The 21,186-nt window shown below is 52.8% G+C and overlaps 1 protein-coding gene across 1 annotated transcript; it reads left to right on the top strand.

Annotated features, from left to right (window-relative positions):
• Positions 1 to 84: 84 nt before the first annotated feature.
• Positions 85 to 20,489, top strand: Phf19 (PHD finger protein 19). The gene is made up of 15 exons (XM_021194254.1): positions 85 to 114; positions 2,260 to 2,445; positions 3,325 to 3,406; positions 7,069 to 7,164; positions 7,610 to 7,710; positions 8,318 to 8,466; positions 10,086 to 10,181; positions 10,762 to 10,830; positions 10,927 to 11,047; positions 13,068 to 13,135; positions 14,529 to 14,690; positions 15,255 to 15,342; positions 16,092 to 16,177; positions 17,085 to 17,180; positions 18,184 to 20,489. Exons 2-15 carry the CDS (start codon positions 2,266 to 2,268, stop codon positions 18,524 to 18,526), a joined length of 1,737 nt encoding a protein of 578 aa, XP_021049913.1. The 5' UTR covers positions 85 to 114; positions 2,260 to 2,265; the 3' UTR covers positions 18,527 to 20,489.
• Positions 20,490 to 21,186: the final 697 nt, after the last annotated feature.

The raw sequence follows: 21,186 nt of genomic DNA, 5'->3' as shown, positions 1-21,186 counted from the left end.
CCCCGGCCCCAGGGGCGGACACTCGGCCAGGCAGCCCTGGGCCGAGCGCACCGCCGCCGCCGATGTGCCTGGTGGCTAGACTCCAAGTGGGACCGGCTGACGCACTGCCTCGCGGTAAGTCCCGCGCTGCGGACGCCCCGGGAGTGTCCGCGTTTCACGCTTTAATCCCTGCACACGACCCCTCTCCTAGAAACCTAGATTGAGCCCTACGATCCCCGGGCGGGGGCTGGAGTACAGCGAGCTGCGCGCTTGTGGGATGGGGACAGAGATGGAGCCCGAGCGGTACCCTCAGGGCAGCGGGAGTCCCAGCCACATCCCCAGCGCTGGGCAGGGTGTGGGTGACAGGTCTCCGTTTGTGACCGCGTGTCTTTTCTTTTCCATTTGAAGCTATGGAGAGGAGGATAGGCAGGGCATTTGGGATTTTGCTCACGTCCAAAGTCAGGCACGATCGGCTGGGAGCGGGAGAAAGTTTGCAATTAGAGCAACTGAGGAAAGGAGTGCCTGAAACTGAAGGGGACACTTTCTGCAAGCTATCCTCCCCCCTGAACACCCTTTTAAAAAGCCAACGGCCGCCCTGGAGAGGCCTCGGCGCATGAATCATGCGCGCTTCCTGCCCCCGCCCGGCCCCGCGCGCCCAGTGCCGCGGATTTGAACTGGACTCCGACGGGAACCCGCAAACAAGCATTTCAGTGCCGATGGGTTTGAATCAGCCAATCACAGCCCGCGGGGGCCCTCTCCAGGAGGATGGAGGCGGGATGGGGGGGCCACCACCCGGGGGCCCAGCACGGCCTCGGGGGCACAGCGACCCGGCTTGCCCCCAAAAGCTCAGTGGGGGAGGAAATGTCAGTTTGTGAACCTGCTGAGGCCGGCCGGCCGGCGGTACTCCAGGCCCAAGCAAGCAGGGACCTCCCAGCTCCCAAAGAGCCAAGTGCCAGGGAAGAGGGCAAAAGTTCTGACTACAGCCCTCACCTGGTGCCTGTGCCGCTGCCCTGGAGTAATAGACGACAGGAGAGAGAAGGCAAAAGGAGCTTGACTTCCATCATCGGGAGACCCAAGACCCTGACTATGCCCCGCCGCCTCAGGCCCCTCACATGTCCACGTGTATTTAGTTTTCCCGTATAGGACTAGCACACTGCCAGACTACCCTACAGTCTCTGAAGAGGCACTCACATGGAAACACACCCAGAGCTGTCTTCTTGTGGGCTGGCAGGGCACCAGGTGCCCAACACTTAGGCAGAGGGAGGGACCCTGAAAAAGAGCGCCCCCACCGTCCCCACACACTGCAACTAAGGAAGCTGTGTTTAACCTTAGAGTGTATGTATGTGGAGGAATGTGATGCCAGGTGAGCCCCCCACCCCCGAGGGGAGAAAGCAATAACGCTGGCCACCAGTGAAGGTTTGGGAAGCCACAACCCTTCTGGAAGATTCCTGGAGGGAAGCTGGGTGTCCTGAGACTCCCTGTACCAGGTGTCAGGCAGTAGCAAGCAACAGGCTCAGGAAAATAGGCTTGGGAAAGATGAATGAAATAATTGATGAGGAAGACTTGAGACAGAGTTGGAAGCAGAACATGCTGGGGAATTGGGCAGGATGCTCCAACTACTCTAGGGTGGAGATTCAGAGATTCTCAGGCCGCTGCACCAGGACCCACTGTGCCAGGGAAGCGAAAGGCAGCACTTTGATGAGATGGGAAGAGCCAGATGTGTTACACGCAATGGGAATGGCTTAGCTGCTGTGGGCTGATGTGCCTGTGGCAGGTTTAAATGCCCCGGACTGGTTCCCATGAAGTCATCGGTTAATCGAGATTAGAAAGGGGAATTACAAAAGGGAGGCACGTGGCTGTGTCACACAGTTCCCATGCCACCTCAAGAGTTTTCAGTGCTAGGTGGGCCTTTCTCTGAACACACTTTAGGGGAAACATAACATCTGAAGTGCTTGCATCCTCAGAACTGGCCCACATATGGGACAAAGCCTCCTGGACACGTAGTGGGGCTCAGATCCATGGGTCCTTTGCACCAGGCACAGTGGGAAGATTCACTCTATTAGAAGCAGCGAGGTATGGCATAGACTCCTTGTGATCCATGGCCCTGCCTCTGGGTCATCGGCCACTTCTCCTTGCGTCTCCTGTTCCCCTATCCCTAGAATGAGATAATAATGTCTCCCTCCCAGAGTTGTCCTGTCAATACATGCGTTTGAGAGCCTCACAGAATTTCAGGAGCAGGTGGCAAGATAAACATTGTTCTTTCTTCTCTGGTGTCACCAGAAGCTAATGGAGACTCAAGCTCTGGAACCAGGGACTCCGGAAGCCTTTGGTGCCACCAGCCCTAACAAGGGGACCCTGTCTAAGACCAAAAAGAACTTCAAAGACTTGATGTCCAAGGTGACGGAGGGACAGTTCGTGCTATGCCGGTGGACAGACGGGCTATATTATCTCGGCAAGATCAAGCGGGTGAGTCTGCTCGGGTCCTGGGGCCCAGGCTCATGTGTCTTTCTGCTCATCCCTTTTTATCCCTCGTGCCTGGAAGCTGGAAGTGGAAGGGACCAGAGCTGTCCTCAGGGGCAATGTGGCCCTGCAGGTTCTTCAGAGAACTTAAGCAAGCATCAGACTGGGCAGGGCACAGATGTCTCTCTGGCCTGCTCTTATGTCCTTAAAAGCAGCCCCATTAAGATGTGCCCCTGTCCCTGAGGGCCAAACTTTGAGGTGGGAAGCATACATGCTGCTCTTCCCTGCTGCTCTTCCCTGCTGCTCCTCCTTGCTGCTCCTCCCTGCTGCTCTTCCCTGCTGCTCCTCCATGCTGCTCCTCCATGTTGCTCCTCCATGCTGCTCCTCCATGCTGCTCCTCCCTGCTGCTCTTCCCTGCTGCTCCTCCATGCTGCTCCTCCATGCTGCTCTTCCCTGCTGCTCCTCCATGCTGCTCCTCCATGCTGCTCCTCCATGCTGCTCCTCCCTGCTGCTCCTCCATGCTGCTCTTCCCTGCTGCTCCTCCCTGCTGCTCCTCCCTGCTGCTCCTCCATGATGCTCTTCCCTGTTGCTCCTCCATGTTCTCCTCCCTGCTTCTCCTCCCTGCTGTTCCTCCATGATGCTCTTCCCTGCTGCTCCTCCCTGCTGCTCCTCCATGCTGCTCCTCCATGATGTTCTTCCCTGCTGCTCCTCCATGCTGCTCCTCCATGCTGCTTGCTCCTCCATGCTGCTCTGCCCTGCTGCTCCTCCCTGCTGTTCCGCCCTGCTGCTCCTCCATGTTCTCCTCCCTGCTGCTCCTCCCTGCTGCTTGCTCCTCCATGCTGCTCCTCCATGCTGCTCCTCCATGCTCTCCTCTCTTTGCCTCAGGTCAGCAGTCCTAAGCAAAGCTGCCTTGTGACTTTTGAAGATAATTCCAAATACTGGGTCCTGTGGAAGGACATCCAGCATGGTGAGTGTCCTAGTGTCTACTGCCCCTCCCCCATGCCTGCACCTCTCTGCCTTCAGTTTCTCCTTCTCTGTCACCTTTTTCTCTGGCCATCTGTGCTAGTCCATGAACTCCGGGCCTTGAGTACACTCATCTTGGGCCCATCAGACATGATAATTAAATGTCTACTCCTGGATCTCCGTTCTGAATGCTCACACTTCAGGAGGGAAGCAGGGCAGATGGAAGAGGAACTCGGCTTACCTTAGCACCCAGAGTGCTCGGACTGGGTCTCAGGCCTGCAGTGTGTGTCCTTGAAGGGCATCTGCTATTCTGGCTCTCCTGGAGCTAGAGAGGAGGAAGAGGCCAGAGGAGAGGGGCTGTCAGTTAGAGGCTTGTCTGTGCTCCCTGTTTACATGTGAAGAAAATGGGTGGGGGAGGTGTAGTCAGGGAAGCTTGAAATGGCCACGCAGAGAAGGAGCAGGGTCACCTGCCAGGATGAAAAGGGAGCTGGACTGAGTACCACCCCTGCCTTCAGATAGCTGACACTGTGCTATAGCCAGTTGGGGTCATTCAGTCTACCTAGGACAGATTTGGGTGGTCACTAGTCACGATACCCATGTGTTTTTATCATGGAACCACGACCAAGGCGTAGCACCCAAGACCACTGACATGAGAGAAGAAACCTATTAAACGTCATTTATGATGTGGCCCACTGAGGCAGGTTCTAGGGTCAGACAGACTCGGGGCCTCGTTCCTAATCTATCTATTACAAAGCTCCACAGCCTTGAGCAATGATGTCACTTTTCTGACGTCACTGTTGGGAAGCTCAGATACGGTTATGTGAGTGTGTGTAGAACGCCCGTCCCGGTGCTGCTCTGCTGTAGGAAGTTTATAAGAATCTGTTACTGAAAAAGATTATTCCAAGAAGCCAGCCAAACAGGCCACAGGATGAAGCCAGTTTTTATGTCTTTCAAACAATTTTTTTTTCTCCAAAAATCTGTGGCCAGGGGATACTGGTTTTCCCCCTCTAGTCCCTTGCAACCTAAATCTGTTTTCTATAGATGCAAAGCTATGAGCGTACCCTGCTGGCTACACTGCTATGAGAAGCACAAAACTCCAGCAGCAAAGGAAAGATGTTTCAACTTTCAGGGTTTAGGAAGCATCCCACTGTGCCACAGGAACCAGGTGGAGCATAGCTAGGAACAGGTTGTCCCAGATCTAGCCGATTGTTCCTGGCAGGAAGGTGACCCTTGGCATTCCCTAGGATGAGGGCTCAGGGCTGAGCATAATGCAGTTAAGATAAATCACTTTATTAAGGAATCAGAGGCTCAACTACCTTCCTTGGGTGTTGAACAAGGCAGGGTTTTTGCCTGGCCACTTAGTCAACAAATACGTCTTGAGCCACCAGAAATAGCATTTCTGCCTTTACAGAACTTTCATCCTAAGGAGAACAAAGAGGGAAGATTACCAGATCAAGGCCAGCCTGAGCCACATAGCAAGACTCAAAATCTCTAGAAACAAAACCAGAATATTTTTCAGGCAGCCTTCTGGGTGAGAAAACAGAAGCAGTGCATCAAGCTGTATTTAAGGAGCCGGAGAGATGGCTTAACAGTTACCAGCATGCACTGCTCCTGCAGAAGACCTGAGTCTGTCTCCCAGAACCCACATGGTGGCTCACAACCACCTGTAAATGCAGTCCTGGGTGATCCAACACCCTCTTCTGACCTCCACAGGCACCAGGCCCATGAGTAGTGCACACACACACACACACACACACACACACACACACACACACATATCCATGCAGGCAAAACCCGTACTCATAAAAAAACCCAATGTATCTTTCAGAGAGAGCTGGCGTGGCGGTTCACACATGGCATCCCAGCTCTGGAGAGGTAAAGACGGGAGATAGCTGGAATTCACTAGCCAGTCTGCCTCATCAGGGTTGCAGTGAGAGACTCAGAATGAAAGATGGCTGGTCCCGGTCAATGTGACCTGCACACATGTGCATACAGGCCAACCTGCATGCGTGTTGTATTTGTGGGTGGGGGTGTGCTTTACCTAGAATGTACAGGCTTTGATTTGGTGCCTAGCATCACTGTGCCCTCCAAAAGGAGAAATATACTTAACATAGCCATGCAAACACTTCAGATATAAAAGTATATTTAACAAAAGAAGACAAAAAAGGAGCCGTTCCGGAACTGTATTAGCAGTCGGGGTTTACTTCAGTGGAAGAGGGAGTACCCAGAAGGACAGGCCCTGAATCTGAACCCCAAATCTAAAATAAACTAAGGTAAACAAATTAACTGGTCACTAAATCTGGACTTTGGATCTTGATTCAAAACACAAATTTGTAGTGACATTTCAATTTGCTAGACATTTGGAAATAAAAGTGACTTTAGATGCAATAAAGGCTATGCAGCATGCTTTAAGAGAACTCTGATCAGAAATGTAGTAGCAGCCGGGCGTGGTGGCGCATGCCTTTGATCCCAGCACTCGGGAGGCAGAGGCAGGCGGATTCCTGAGTTCGAGGCCAGCCTGGTCTACAGAGTGAGTTCCAGGACAGGCAAACCCTGTCTCGAAAAACAAAACAAAAACAAACAAACAAACAAAAACCAAAAAAAACAGAAAGAAAAACCTACATTCTCATCACGAAGTAAGCATTTTAAATGTCACTTGACACAAAAAAGTTTAAACATAAAACAGGTTGGGATGGGTAGGCTAGGGAACTGGACACGACCGAGGAGCAGAGACTTAGCGGTAGGTGGCGGTGATGGTGTGCTTGAATCTCATTCTCATGCTTCCCAGCTGAGCAAGGACCCTGACTTCTCGAGCCTCCGTTTCCCCGTCTTTGGAGCAGGTGTTAAAGAGACACCTTTGAGAGTCTGGGGAGATTCAGCAAGGCTGTTGGTCGGGTGGGGTGTGTGGCACGGTGCTCAGCAACTCAGGTCCTGCTCGGTGGGTTTTGTTACGTATGACTGTTTTAACAACTAAAGTCCCTGACGGTTTCACACTCGTACATTCCGGTTACACTCTCCTCAGCCCTCCCTGATGCTCCCTCCCCACCCCTATCACCTCTTCCCTCCTCCCTACCTGCCCCTTTCCCAGATGCATGATGTTTGGTTTTGTTGTGTGACCCAAAGGGGGCAATAACGCTCCACCCCCCCCAAACGTATCAATATGAAATTACTCAGCAGTGAAAGATAGGCCCCCTGTGGCCCTGCCGTCCATATCTGGTGTGGATGGATCCATTCTTGTGTAGACTCTTTGTCATCTGTAGTTGCTAAGAGTTCTTTACAGTGGCGACACTCAGACAATGGCATTCCACAGCCCTTATTCCTGCCTTTCAGCTCTTGCGTTCATTCTGGCCCCTCTTCAGGAATGTCCCATGAGGGTGTGGTGTGGATGTCTTGTTTAGAGCTGAGCTTCAAGCGTCCCTTATTCTCTGCATTTTATACAACTGTCTCTGCGCTCTCCGAAGCTTACAGGAAGCAGATGCATCTCTGGTTGAGGCTGAATGGGTATAACGTATATTTAAGACTCTGTGTCAACTTAGCTGAACAGCAGAACTAAATTTCCCTAAGAGCCCCTCCCCAGATCCAAGTGTGGACTCCGTCCCAGCAGGTGGTTCTGACTAGTTCTTGGTGGTGTGAGCTGGATCTGAGTTGAGGGGACTTCTTTTTCAGCTGGTGTTCCAGGAGAGGAGCCCAAGTGTGACGTCTGCATGGGGAAGACTTCAGGGCCTATGAATGAGATCCTCATCTGTGGGAAGTGTGGCCTGGGTGAGTGGGTGAACAGCACACTGCAAAGGTGCTGCCCTGCAGGCCCCTCCCACTTTGTGGCCCCTCCCACATCGCACTTACTGTGGTCCCAGCTAGCTTCCTATTTCTCCTTCTATCCCGGGCATGTCTCCTCCTGCCTTGGGAAAGGGTGACCAGAAGCAATGGGACTTGTAGTTTGTGGCCCTCCTAGGCAGAGGGAAGGAGGCAGGTGCTGAAGCCTGTCCTTGGTGCCTCTTGCAGTGGCCAGTACCGTCTTTTTGATAAACCTTACTGGTTTATCAGCTTGGCTCCTGGGTGGGTACCACCAGCCAGTACCCTGAAAGCTGGCAGGCAGAGCTCCCTAGGGCTTGCCACAGCTCCGCTAGTCCCGCTGCCTTTGGGCAACTGGCCTTGGGCCGCTGCTCCCTTGTGAGTGAGTGATTCGCTGTCCCCACCTTCACCCTAGGTTACCACCAACAGTGCCACATCCCCATCGCAGTCGATGCCAACTGGCCCCTCCTCACTCACTGGTTCTGCCGACGCTGCATTTTCGCCCTGGCTGTGAGGGTGAGCACCTCCCCGCCCCCGTCCCCCAGCCCTTGCCTTCCAACTGCATAGACCAGAGCCCCAGAGACTCAGGCCTGAGACTTCATTGCTGATGCTGTACTGTAAGCAAAGGGGCTCCACTTGGACCATGGAGACACAGGGTGCTCTCTGTCTTAGGCCAGATTTCAGAACCTCTCTAAACCTCGTTTCCCCAACCGTAAAATGGACAGTTTTGTGTCAGTAGGAGGCCCCCAATAAAGGGCCATTTGCTATTAAAAGACAATGATATGTACCTGCCCCTTACACGTGGTATTATTTTTTTTACTTCTTTTTTTTAACTCTTGTTACGATATATTCTTTCACAGACTCTCTCTCTCTCTCTCTCTCTCTCTCTCTCTCTCTGTGTGTGTGTGTGTGTGTGTGTGTGTGTGTGTATGTGTGTTCCTTACTACAACTGATGCTATTAATGAATATCTTTAAGGGAAACAGAATGGGTTTAGGATTGGTAAGAAAAAGCTCCTCGTTTTTTCTGATGCTCATAAAATGTCTGCGTCTCCCCAAACCCCTATCTCCTGATAGCTATGTGCTGACAGGTGTGGTCGGTGACCTGGACCTTATCTCCCCCTAGAAAGGCGGCGCTTTGAAGAAAGGCGCCATCGCCAAGACGCTGCAGGCAGTGAAAATGGTGCTGGCCTACCAGCCCGAGGAACTCGATTGGGACTCGCCCCATCGCACCAACCAGCAGCAATGCTACTGCTACTGCGGCGGGCCTGGAGAGTAAGGCGACAGAGCGGGGCACGTGGGACTGACAGACTCCAGGAGAACCCCATCTCAGGGGGCGGGGCCTGAGTGACAGCCTGTGGGGCGGGGCGGGGCGGGGCGGGGCGGGCTTGAGTAGCAGGCTCTGGTGAAGGAACCTGGAGGGGCGCTCTCCAAGTGACAGCTTAGAGGCGGGGCCTGAGCGTCAGACTCTGGAAGGGTTAACTCGGAGTGACAGCTGGGCTGTGGGGTGTGAGCGTCTGGAGGCGGGATCTGGAGGGGCGAACCTGGAGCCATGGGGCGGGGCCTTAGTGTCACGAGGTAGAGGCGGGACCTAGAGAAACTTGACAGCTCAGGGGCGGGGTGTGAGTGTCAGGCTGTGAAGGCGGGATCTAGAGAGGTGGACCCAGAGTGACAGCCGCGGGGCGGGGCCTCAGTGTCAGGCCTTGGAGGCGTGTCTTGGATGGGCAAATCCGGAGTGCCAGCTGGGTGCTAGGTCTAGGGAGGACGGGCCTGAAGTGACAGTCGCGAGGGTGGAGCCTGGGTGTCAGGCCATGGAGGCGGGATCTGGAGGGGCGGATCCGCAATGTCATTTTAGGGAGGGCAGATTTTAATGTTGAGGCTCTGTCACTTTGCAGGAGGATGGGGCTTCAGGAGGGAGACCCAGAGTGGTCTGTGAGGACCAAGCTTTGAGGGGCGTGTCCAGGGGGTAGGATAGCTGCCATAAGACAAGTCTGGACCAAGGGGAGCCAGGAAAGCTACCTAGGAGTCTTAAGGGAAGGGCCCTGAAAGTAGGCTCAGAGAGAACCTGTGCAGATAGCAACGGAGAATAGAAGACAGTGCTTTTCTAGGAGTCGCCTGAGACCGGAGGAAGTAATGGGACAGCTAAGAGCCTAGGCTTGACAAATGTCCATTACCTGGCACAGAACTTTGCCAGCTGTGCCTCCCCGGATTCACGGTTCACTCACTAGTTTTTCTTTGTGTGGTTGTGAGCTCACATGGGCTGGGAATTGATAATCAGCTGCTGGTAGTGGAAGAGACTCTTGTCTTGCTTCGGGGCCAGAATCTGGTCTAGCTTGCCAACCTAGGCCTCTAAGGACAGGGAAACCTGCTCCTTTGGGCTATGTGCACAGAGGCAGGGTCTCTACCCTCAGTAGATGGCAGACTGCTCCTCCCTCTGTCCTGAGTTTTAGAGTGTCTGGAAGCTATGTTTATGGCCCAGCTAGCCTCTGACTATGCCATTTGAACTACTTCACCTGTCAAACGGGCTGTTACCTTAATTACCCATGAGCCTCCTGGTGTGCTTGGAGGCATTATGAATGACAACAGAGAACAGTATACAGAAATCTGTATGACATTAGTAAGTTGGTGCGCCTCGGTGTTTAATGGCAGTTGTTAAAACATTACCCCCCACCAAACACACATGCGCACGCGCAGCACACACACGCTCCTCTGAAAACCAAGGCAGATCTGAAGCCAACCCGAGAACCTGCATATTAAACCTGTACTTTGAGGCCAGGGCCAATGGTGTGCTTTTCTAACCATGGCCCACAGTCCTCTTCCCTTTCTTACAGAGGCAGGTGAGTAAGTTGCTGAGCCTGACTGTGATGGCTGACCTAGCTCTTCTGTGCCTCCAGGTGGTACCTTCGGATGCTACAATGCTACCGGTGCAGGCAGTGGTTCCATGAGGCTTGCACACAGTGCCTTAGTGAGCCTATGGTGTTTGGAGACCGGTAGGTGATCAGCTTCCAGGTAGCATACAAAGGGGGGGTCTGTGATAGCCTAGACTTGTCAGCAGGAGACAGCCAAGGTATAGGGACCCTGGTTATTCTGGGCCAACAGGCCACAAAGGAACTTGCTGGGCTACATGCCGAGTTGCTGCTGATTTGTGGGGAACCTCGAGCACATTCCTGCCTTCACAAGTGCCAGACTCTACAAATATCTTGGGAAGGAGAGGTGAAAGTCTCTGCCTTAAGCCTTACTAAGAGTTACTGTAAACACAGTATTATATCTGCCAAATCAATTATTATACTTCTTTGGCTGGCAAAGGGGAGGGAAGGGGTCTCAGAAGGGACAGTGGTGACCACTATCACCCAGCCTATGAACTAAGCTAAGTTCTAGGGCAGTGATCTTTGGAGACAGGTGAAGACATATTCCTTGGTCCCTGTCCCCTCCACTGTGCGGATGCTGGCAGCCCAGAAGTGGATGCTATCTATGGGAAGCAGGTGGGAAGGGGAGAGATGGCCTGAGCCAAGGGTCAGAGGCTCTCCCATCACAGCCTCTTTCCTCACAGCCCCTCTCTTCTACACACAGCTTCTACCTGTTCTTCTGCTCCGTGTGCAACCAAGGCCCAGAGTATATTGAGAGGCTGCCCCTGCGATGGTGAGAGGATGGGACCTGTCCCTACTAGCTCTTCCTTTGCCTTCTGCCCTCTGCCCTCTGCCCTGACCCTCACTTGGCCCTTGCTTTCTTACCCAGGGTGGACATAGTTCACCTGGCCCTCTATAACTTGGGAGTACAGAGCAAGAAGCGGTACTTTGACTTTGAGGAGATCCTGGCCTTTGTCAACCATCACTGGGAGCTCCTGCAGCTCGGCAAGGTACGTATGGTCCCAGGGGCCAGAGGTGCCCGCACTGGATCACTCGGTGCAGGGCGAGGGTATAGATATCCGAATTCTCACCCTTGTGCTGCAGTTCCTTGAGTCAGAGCCTCCAAGCCTGTGCCAGGGAGGGACTTTCTGGCCTCTGGTTGGGGCAGTGGTCAGTTGGAACCTCACTAACTCAGCTATAGGGAGCTGAGGCATTGCGCCAAGTGTGGCTGGAGTGGGCAGGACTCTCTGCTAAGGTATTTGGCAGATTTCCTGGCTAGGTTAGAAATTACAGTGGGTTTGTCTTCTGCTGATCTTGTTCTGCATTGTGTTTCCAGGGACCTCAGTGTGCTGTAACTAACAAACTTTGTAATCGTCAGAGCTGGAGCGCTACCTAACACTCCCATGGGGTTACATAACCCTCCGCCCTAACAATTCCCTCAGAGTCCTCTTTACTACTGCAGAATGAAATGTCTCCCACTCACTATGATTGTTAAAAAACAAACAAAGGCCATTGTGTTGGCTCAGGAGGTGAGGGTGCTCTCCACCAAGCCTGAGGGCCTGAATTCCATCTTCAGGACCTGGGAGTGGAAGGAGAGAACTGAGCCAGGCCCCAAGTTGTCCTTTGCCCACCAAACATGTGCTATGGCATGCACATGCTACATACCACACACACACACACATACACACACACACGTGTATAATTTTAAAAATATACCAAATAGGTAAATCTTTACCATATACTAGCATTGTATATATGTCTCCATTTATAGTGGCATTTGGTAAATTACAAGGCACACAGAAAGCCTTGAAAAATAGAGTCAGTATTGTTTTTAGATTCATTTAATGCACATGCGTATTTATTTGTTCACATGCGTATTACACACCATATGTGTGCCCGGTGACCTCAGATGCCATCAGAAGGTGTCCGATCCCCTAAAACTGAGGTTATGGATGGTGGTTAGCTTCTGTGTTGGTGCTGCGAAGCGAACCAAGGTCCTCTGCTGGGACATTTGCTCTTAGCCACAGAGCTACCTCGCCAGCCCCTAGAGTTGGAATTTTTAAACAACTTTTTCTGGTGTTTATATAAGAAAGTCATGCATGAGAGCTAGCGAGAGGTGCCCAGCAGGTAGGAGCACTCACACTGCCCTTGCCAGATCCCAAGCCCCACTCCCACATATGCATGGCACCTTACCAGGACTGTCTGTAACTCCAGTTCCAGTGATCCAGCGCCCTCTTCAGACCTCCAGTGGGTACTGCACACACATGATACACATACACACATACACACACACACACACACACACACACACACGCAGGTAAACACTCATAAAAATAAGTATTTTTTTTAAAAGTGTTCCTAATGGAAAATTTTAAATGATCAAAACAGAAGTTTACTTTTTAAAGATTCATATTTTCACTACTCAGAAATAACTAGAAATAAATCATGGTTGTATGCTGTTCCTTCCCTTTTTTATGGTTTATGAGAATTTATGTATTGTTTTAGGTCATCTCTTCTCGGTTAGTTTTATGCTGTTTCAGGCTTTTAGTGTTCTCATAACCTTTTAAATGGCTGAGCTGATGTCCTCCCTAGTTTACTGGTTGGGCACATAGTTTATCTCCTTTCTGCCCACCATCAGAAACAGTGCCATCGGGCACATTTTTGTACGTGCAATTCCGTTCATGCCCCGTACTTGCTCTGTATCATCGACCTCATAGGGTGGCATCACTGGATAGGAGTGTGGATGTTTAGAAAGCAGCCCCGAGGAGTGAACCCAGGGCCTTATGCATAACAGGCAAGCGGTCTCCTGCTAGGCTCCAGTCTTGGCCCTGTGCAGCTCCTGAGACAGAGGCCAGGAGCTTTCCCTCTTTATCACAGATGGGGAAGCCTGACCTCAGAGAGGTAAAAGGTTGCAAGCCAATGGTGTCCCCTGGAGACCACTGGAGCATGGAGATGGGGTGGCAAGGTCAGGCCGGTGCCTTCCAAGCTGCTCCTGTAGACCTAACTCTCCTGCTGGCCTGCTTCCCATAGCTCGCCAGCACCCCTGTGACAGAACGAGGGCCACATCTCCTCAACGCTCTCAACAGTTACAAGAGCCGGTGAGTGCAGGGAGGGAGGAAGAACTGTGGGTCCTGACTGGGGTTTCAATCTAAAGGCTCTTCCTACCACACATCCTCTGCTCAAGCTATGCTCCCTGCCTGGCTCTCCTTCCTCCTCCTCCTCTTCCTCCACCATCCAGGAGTAAAGACATCAAAGACCTTCCTTTGCAAAGTCTTCCCAAGTATCCAGGGCCTTGACACAGTTGTACGCTAGGCCCCACTCTATGCCCGGGTCAGCTAGAGAGCTTGGAAAAGCATCCGTTAGGGCTTCAGCCTCTGGACTACTTCATAGCCTTTGCCTTCCCATCCCAAGTTGTAGCACACACTTGCCCCTCAGCCATGTTCAAGGCCTTTTATGACACCACCCTCCCTGTCTGCCACTCCCTGTCTGTCACTCCTCCCTGTCTTACACGGTTATCCTTTTGCTTTATGGACTCTGGGTGTCTGCCAGCCCTGCTCAGCCCTTGGCTTCCTTTCCGTTTGTTGGTTGGTTGGGTGGCTGGCTGGCTGGCTGGCTGGCTGGCTGGCTGCTTGCTTGCTTGCTTGCTTGCTTGCTTGCTTGCTTGCTTGCTTGCTTGCTTGCTTTTTGAGATAGGGTCTCACTCTGGCCCAGGCTCAAACTCTTGATTCCCCTGTCTCCGCCTCCTCTATGCTGAGTTTACAAGTGTGCACCACCACGTCCTGTGTATTGAGCACTTTGCCCGTGTCCTTCCCTCGGCATCTTGTTCCCAACCTTCATTCAGTTTTTTTGGCAGCAAGTAGTTTTTACAGAAGTGTAAAAACTTAGTTACAGACTCTATTTAGCGGGCCTGTCTAGGTAGATTCTGAGCTTCGGGGAGATTGTGAGCTACGAGATACAGTCCCTGCTTCTGTGAAAGCTTGCCTGAAGCCTCGTGCAGGGTGACCTGCTTAGCTTGCCTGAAGCCTCGTGCAGGGTGACCTGCTTACACCTTCCTCTGGTTTGAGGTTCGATAAGACCTCCCCATTGAGGATGGGACTCCCTGGCCTCCCAGTGCTCAGCTTCCTGAGAACGGGTCTAGGTTTGAACACTGTCCACAGCCTCAGGGCCTCACTCAGCCAGTGTTGAAATAAGAGATAGGCCCGGAGGTGCTTCCTGGCTACAGAATATTAAGAACTGGCACCTGTACTGGGTCCTGCTAGTTCTGCCCTGTGCTATACCCGGTGGCCTTGCAGCTGGCCAAGGCTAAGAAGCCTCAAGGAAGAGCAAGAATAGAATACATTCAGGAAGCAGGGACAGGGAGGCGCTTGGTCACATTCTCCAGCTGGGGACTGTGAATTCTCTAGGGGCGGGGAGACCCCTGGCCTTGGTGGCAATCTGTTTCAGTCCCTGGAGGATCAGCTGACAGCCCAAGCCTCTCTCCTACCACCCCAGGTTCCTGTGTGGCAAGGAGATTAAGAAGAAGAAATGCATCTTCCGACTGCGCATCCGAGTCCCGCCTGCCCCTCCAGGAAAACTGCTTCCCGACAGGGCGTTGATGCCAAGTGACAAAGGGACCTCCGAGCTGCTTCGTAAGAAAGGAAAGAGCAAGCCTGGGTCAGTGCTGGTGGATGGCTGTGGCTGCAGCCAGCTTGGGTTCTCTAAGCTCCCACCTTCTGCAGATAGTAGAGAGCTCTGCAGTGGGCCCAGGCAGTGTGGCAGCGCCCCTGTAAACCTGGAGTCCTAGACGCAGCAGGGTCCAGCTGTAGGCACTCTGGGAGAGCTAGTGAGAAGCTCCTAGGTCCCTCTCAACACAGGCCTCTCACTTCCTAGCTCCAGGAAAGCCTGATCCTGGGACCCAGCCCTGCTGCATTACAACTGGGCAGCGAAGGGACACGGAAGTGTGTGGCATGCCCCTGTCCTCCCTGCTGGGCAGAGCCTCCTCTCTAGGGGCACTGGGGCAAGGAGGCACTCCTCCTTTTTCTACTCTCTAAAGCCCCTCCACATTCACTGCCCCAGAGGATGGCCTCCTCCCAGGCTCCATCTATCCTGCCCAAACCCTCCTGACCCCATACTGGCCACTGCCCCCCAGCATTCCTGAGGCCTCTCCCACTGAGCCTCTCTCTGCCTGGCCCTCCCCGGCTCTGACTGAGCCACCCTCTCCCTTTTCTGTCTCCACAGTTTGTTGCCTCAGGAACCCCAGCAGCAGAAAAGGCGAGTTTATAGAAGAAAAAGATCAAAGTTTTTGCTGGAAGATGCTATTCCCAGTGTTAGTTCCTGGTTTTCTTATTCTCCAGTTCCACGTGCAGGGGCCACACACGTTAGGGGTCCTGTGCAGAAAATAACGCACTATCCCCGACCCAAAGGGACACCCACTTCCAATTACAGAGAAACAAGGATGAGCCAGGCACCCTAAGACCACGATTGTGGACTCATCTCCCACAAGTTCTCCTGAGAAGACGGGTTAGGGCAGGGGTAAATAACATCCCAGTTCTAGTCTGGGCAAAACGCAGCTGTGTCGGGGCAGCAACTTTCTATATGGGACGTGTGAAGGCACTGGCTGAGCCCAGCCTAGAACCAGGTCTCAGAGCACAGTTTCCCTCTCTGTTATCCTTACTGAAACCCTGCCTGTGGGTGATAGTGTTAACAGGGTGCCTCTGCCCTCCGGCGCGTTACAGTTTGCAAAACACTTTCATAGTCATGTTGAGTCCTAACTGCTTCTGTGGCCCCCAGTACAGCAGGCTCTGGGTTAGTCCCATTTTGCAATGGAGGCAGCCAAGACCTAGAGAGGTGAATGAGAAATCAGGTGGCTGGAGAAGAAATCAGGACTAGACACAGGGGGACTTGGCTCTCTGCTCACAGTTTAGAGTCCAGAAGAAGTGGCAGGTTTTACCCAAGGAATGGCAGCCCTCACAGCCCTGGCTGAACAGCAGGCACCCCTCAGCTGGGGAAAAGGCTGCCTGGGGAGAGGCGGGTCCGTTGGTCCATTGAGTGACCCTGCCTCTGTTGTGTCCACAGAGTGACTTCACCTCAGCCTGGAGCACAGACCACCACCTGGCCAGTATATTCGACTTCACACTGGATGAAATTCAGAGTTTAAAAAGGTACCTGCTATTCTAGAATTGACCGTCAGGGGGCGCTCTATGCCCCAGCATGACGGAAGGACACATTCTGAGGGTGTGGACACGCCCCTTATGCACCTTCTGAAACTTCCCTTGAAAGGTCCGATGTGCTCAGGGCTGCCTGAGAATTTTGTACCTATGGCTTTCCGCGTACTGCACTCTGCCTTCCAAAGCAGTGGTTTGGTCTTAGATGTGAGGCCTGCAGTTCCACCTCTCTAAACCCCTCCCTGGCCTCACATCTAAGACCAAAGGGGCCATGAGTACTGTCACTGTTTCACCCATGTTGATACTGAGTCCTCTTCCTGGACCACCTTGTGCCCTGCCCTCCCCAGCCAAAAACTCAGAATATTGCTTCCTCCAGGAAGCCCTCTGAGATCCTCCCACGCTGCCTTGGAAACCTGCTTCTATCTGCTCACATGGATATAAAATGCCCATATTTGAGTATTTGAGTATTCATCTTTTACCACTCGACTCTTGAAATCACTGAAGACCACACTGTCTTGGATCGGGAAGGGGAGGGGTTTAGAGCCAGATGGGAGATCTGGGCTATGCTTACCAGTTCTTACTATGCAGCCTTAGCTGATTTCCTTAATCAGCCAACCACCTCACTTCCCCCACTTTGAATCCATGAAATTTTGTATAACTGCCCACTGACTCGTGGACTGTGTCACTGGCATGTCCACTGCCACAGGAAATTGGTCTGGGAAAGTTTTCTTGACACTCAGCTTTGACGACTGAATGATGAAAAGCAGGACAAACAGACATAGGGTGAAAATCTTTGGCAGTGAGGAGACTGGCCCTGCTGAGATGGAGGGTGCCATGACAGAAGGCAGAGAGGCTCCTCGGTGCTGGGCCAGGCCAATAGTGGGCTCCTCTTCTCTCCTTTCAGTGGCAGCTCAAGCCAGACCTTCTTCTCCGATGTGGATTCCACCGACGCGGCCAGCACCTCGGGCTCTGCCTCCACCAGCCTCTCCTACGGCTCCAGGTGAGCTTCCTGAGGGTGTGCGCTGCAGCCTTGCACAGGACTGCGGTCGGTTCGCAGCCTGGCCACTCCCTACTGCTGGCCGCAGCCTCTTGGGATTCTTTGCCTGCAGTGGATATGTGATCCCTCTAGTCAAGTGACCCAATTCTGGGACCGTTTGATTAGAGAAGCCCTTTCCTTCTGGGCTTCTTGGCATCTGTGGGTCGTAACTGTGTCACCTGTACCTCAGACTCCTGTTGTCGGTTCCTGACTGTCTGATTTGTATCCTAGGATCATTCAGAGGAAAATTCATTTCTTTTAAGCAGAGTAGAAGGGCAGAGTGTGAGGTCCCACTGAGAGTATGACCTGGTTTACTGATGGTCCCAGCCCCCACCACCCCCCATTCACATTCTAGAGTGGAGACTTTGCGGGTGCAGACATGAAATGAAACTATCTATGAAGATAGAACTCATCTGCTTGGGCACCTCTCTGTCTGGGGTCCTTGTTTGCGGTTGCCTCTGTAGCTTTAGGAACCAAGCCCAGGGCTTGGTGCTTACTAGACAAGTGCTCTATCACTGAGCTACACTTCCCTAGTCTTCTCGGCATCTGTTAACAGGCAGTTTGTCTGATGTGTCTATTTTGCTAACTCCTCTGCCTGTGTGGTGCCAGGCCCTTCAGTTCCTGTCCCTACGTAGCTCACCCAGCTCACACAGAGGACTGAAGAGCCTAAGCGAGGCCTCTCTCTGCACTGTGGGACTCCGCAGTGACCCACCCTTTCAGATACAAACAGCATACGCTTTAAAACTGAACATACCCAGGTTGGAATCCTGGCCTTTGTACTCCCCAGCCAACGTCCTCTCTGGAGCCTCAGTTTCCCTACAACTGGACTACTCTGAAGTTCAACAAGACAATCCATGCCCGGGGCCCGGCCTAGTGCCTGATACCCAAGGGCCTCTCTGGTTGAGGAGTCTTAGGATTGTTTCCACTCATCCCCAGCATCTATCTCCCTCTTCCCCTCCTGATACAGATGGACGGTAGGCAGCCGCAAGAGGAAGCTGACAGCCAAGGTGCACGGGCCCCTGCGAGCAAAGCAAAGGGCGGCGGAGCTGGAGGGGCGCTGCGCCTCGGACAGCAATGCAGAGGGAGCTGCGGGCCCTGAGCAGCCGGATGAAGGCATCGACAGCCACACACTTGAAAGCATCAGTGGAGACGACTCTTCCCTGTCCCACCTCAAGTCCTCGATCACCAACTACTTTGGTGCAGCTGGGCGTCTGGCCTGCGGGGAAAAGTATCGGGTGTTGGCGCGGAGGGTCACCCCAGAAGGCAAGGTTCAGTACCTGTTGGAATGGGAGGGGACTACCCCTTACTGATTACCCTTCAGAGGCTGCCCAGATCCCTGCAAACCAAAGGAGGGGCAGAAGAGGCCACTGGGTCCCTGTTTTCTCCAGGCTTGGGGTGGTGGAGGAAAACAGGACATCCTGCCTGTGGGCCCTGCCTGCTGCCTGCCAGGCCAAGGCCTGTGTGCTGCTGTACCTGAGTCTCTGAGACCCCATTGGCGTTCTCTCATGGTCAATACTACACTCCATACCCCTCAAACGTTTTATTGGTTCCTCTGACAGTACCCTGGTTGTAACCCCCAAATCTGTTTTTCATTGTCCCCAATTCTCCATCTTCTGCCCTCTCACCCCTTTCGGGTGTTTCGTGTGGACACGTGTCTTCCGCGCATGCGCATACGCTCATCTGTCCTTCACAGGGCATCCTTCACTGAGTCCTCACTGAGACCACAGGGAGGGAAGGGAACCCTGGGGGTCTTCTGCTTTCTCACCAGTACCCCTCACCCCAGGAAGGTAGGGGTGCCTGAGAAAGTTTAGGACGCCTGGGACCCAGAGCCTGGGGAGTGATGAGCTGGGTCTCTGCGGAAGGGACAGGAACCAGGGTCCTTTATTGAGGAGGGGAGACTAAGGGAGTCAGACAGGACCAAGGTTTCCAGAAGTTTGCCTGTCCCAGCAACAACCCTTCACTGTTGTCACAGACTGGGGCCTGGCCTTGCTGCATAGACGTGTCTTAAACACACAGATCTGGGAGGAAAAGACGGGAAGAAGACCAGGCCAGATTAAGTCCCTTCCCAAACACTGTGGGTACAGACACCACATATTCCTGCCAGGGCCCCCTCGTCCCTGTCCTTGGCCTCTTCCAGGGATACATGCTGCATTTAAATGTGAGAACCAAACCCCTGCCTCCTCTGGCCTGTGAACCAGCCTTGGCCCCACAGAGAAGCACAAAATATACCCCTCTCCTGCATGGCTCCTGCCTTGCCCTGGAGCTGACAATCACTTTGGGGGCAGGTTTGGAGTTTACAAGGGCCTGAATCAGTGGTTCCCTTCAGAAAGGAAGGCTTTGTCATCGATGGTACAAATAGAGTTATTAGAATGGTCAAGCTTAGCCATGTCTGGGGAGAAACCAAAACCAGGAGGTGGGCAGGGAGCCCTTACTTTGCCTCTGCAGAAGCAGAAACTGACTCACTCAGTTGGAGAAACAGAAAGAAGTGCCTTTGAGGTGGGAGGCAGGGGCACCCAACTGAGACCAGCCTCCCTGACTGCTGCTGTAGCTTCCAGCTGGGAGTGGGAAGATAGACCACATGGTGACATCAGACTACATCAGAGGTGCTGATATCCCCATGACTGGGTCTGACCCCTCCACGCCTGCCCGTGAGCATTAAGGAGGGTCCCAGAGGTCGGTTAGATATCCCCTGCCTGAAACCTCAGCCACCATAGTGCCTTGCAGAGGAACCTCGCCTCTCATAGACACAGCTACCCCCTTTCCTCTGCCTCCTTGTCTGGGCTCAGGCAGGGATAAGCAGATGGGCACGGGGCCCAGTGGTCAGTCCCACAGCTGCTGCCACTGAGGTCCCCAAGTGGGGCCTGGTAGAAGGAGAGTTGTGAAGCCAACTCCCGGGCCAGCAGGCATGTGGGGACTGGGGTCAAATTTGCAGCTTCCTGTTGGCTTCAGTGAGCACGGGGACCTCCAGGCCACTGGGGAAGCCAGAGAGGTAGGATGCTGTTTGTACATCTGCCCCTCTCCCGCTGTGTCCCAGAAGCTCTGGGCCTGAGGAGCAGGAAGGCAGGAGGGGTGCTCATCCCGTTGGGGGTGCTAGCACAAGGCCGGACCAGGTCCCCGGACTCCCCACAGCAGCATTTCACTCCTACAAGATAATAGCTGCATTACTGCCAACTGACGGTATAACCCTGTGCACCTTTGGAAAGATTTTGGTTTTAAATTGCTGCTTTTAATATTTGTTATATTAAAGTTATAATTGATGTGTCTGGTTTACAATGTAAGCATGTCCTTGGAGCTGGCTGTGAGTTCTTTTCTTGGCTTCCTAAAGTTTAGGCAGAGGATGGCAAGGCCAGCCCTCTGTTCTCTCTCTCTCTCTCTCTCTCTCTCTCTCTCTCTCTCTCTCTCTCTCTCTCTTTCTCTCTCTCTCTCTGCTGTTGAGTAAAGGCAAACATTCACCCTTAGGATGTAGGAATAAATTAGAATTCTCAGGAAGTCCTCAAATCATGTTAGTCTTAAAATACTTTGTTCTTCACATTCCTGTCCTCATTATTATATTTACCTGGAAATTGTTGACTAAAGAGGCATACCATGCCTTTTTATTAGTACTAACAATAGAGGATTATAGCCTGGGGTTGACCGTAAAGACTGGAAAGTGCCGGGGAGCAACATCTGGATAGTATTCTAACACACTGGATTTCCTACCTGAGCAGCACAAAAACAAACAAACGAAAAACCTCTGAATTACTAACATAAGTGTCCCTTTCACTTCTAAAGTTCACTCTCAATGTTTGTATAAAGCATACACTGTGTGCTTTAAAATTATTTGCAAGAAAAACTCAGCAATAGCAGCAGACTGGCTGACACCGTGAAGCAAGGCCCGTCGATGGATGACATGACTGGCTGACATGACTGGCTGACATGCTGACACCGTGAAGCAAGGCCCGTCGATGGATGACATGACTGGCTGACATGC

This window comes from Mus pahari, chromosome 3, assembly GCF_900095145.1.
Source record: "Mus pahari chromosome 3, PAHARI_EIJ_v1.1, whole genome shotgun sequence".
NCBI lineage: Eukaryota > Metazoa > Chordata > Mammalia > Rodentia > Muridae > Mus > Mus pahari.
This window is presented reverse-complemented; position numbering and strand designations above follow the sequence as displayed.

Coding starts and splice junctions, on each gene's coding strand:
- Phf19 (XM_021194254.1), top strand. CDS start 2,266: ATGGAGACTCAAGCTCTGGAACCAGGGACTCCGGAAGCCTTTGGTGCC. Junction 10,182..10,761: donor CCTATGGTGTTTGGAGACCG/GTAGGTGATCAG, acceptor TTCTACACACAG/CTTCTACCTGTTCTTCTGCT. Junction 10,831..10,926: donor GAGAGGCTGCCCCTGCGATG/GTGAGAGGATGG, acceptor TTTCTTACCCAG/GGTGGACATAGTTCACCTGG.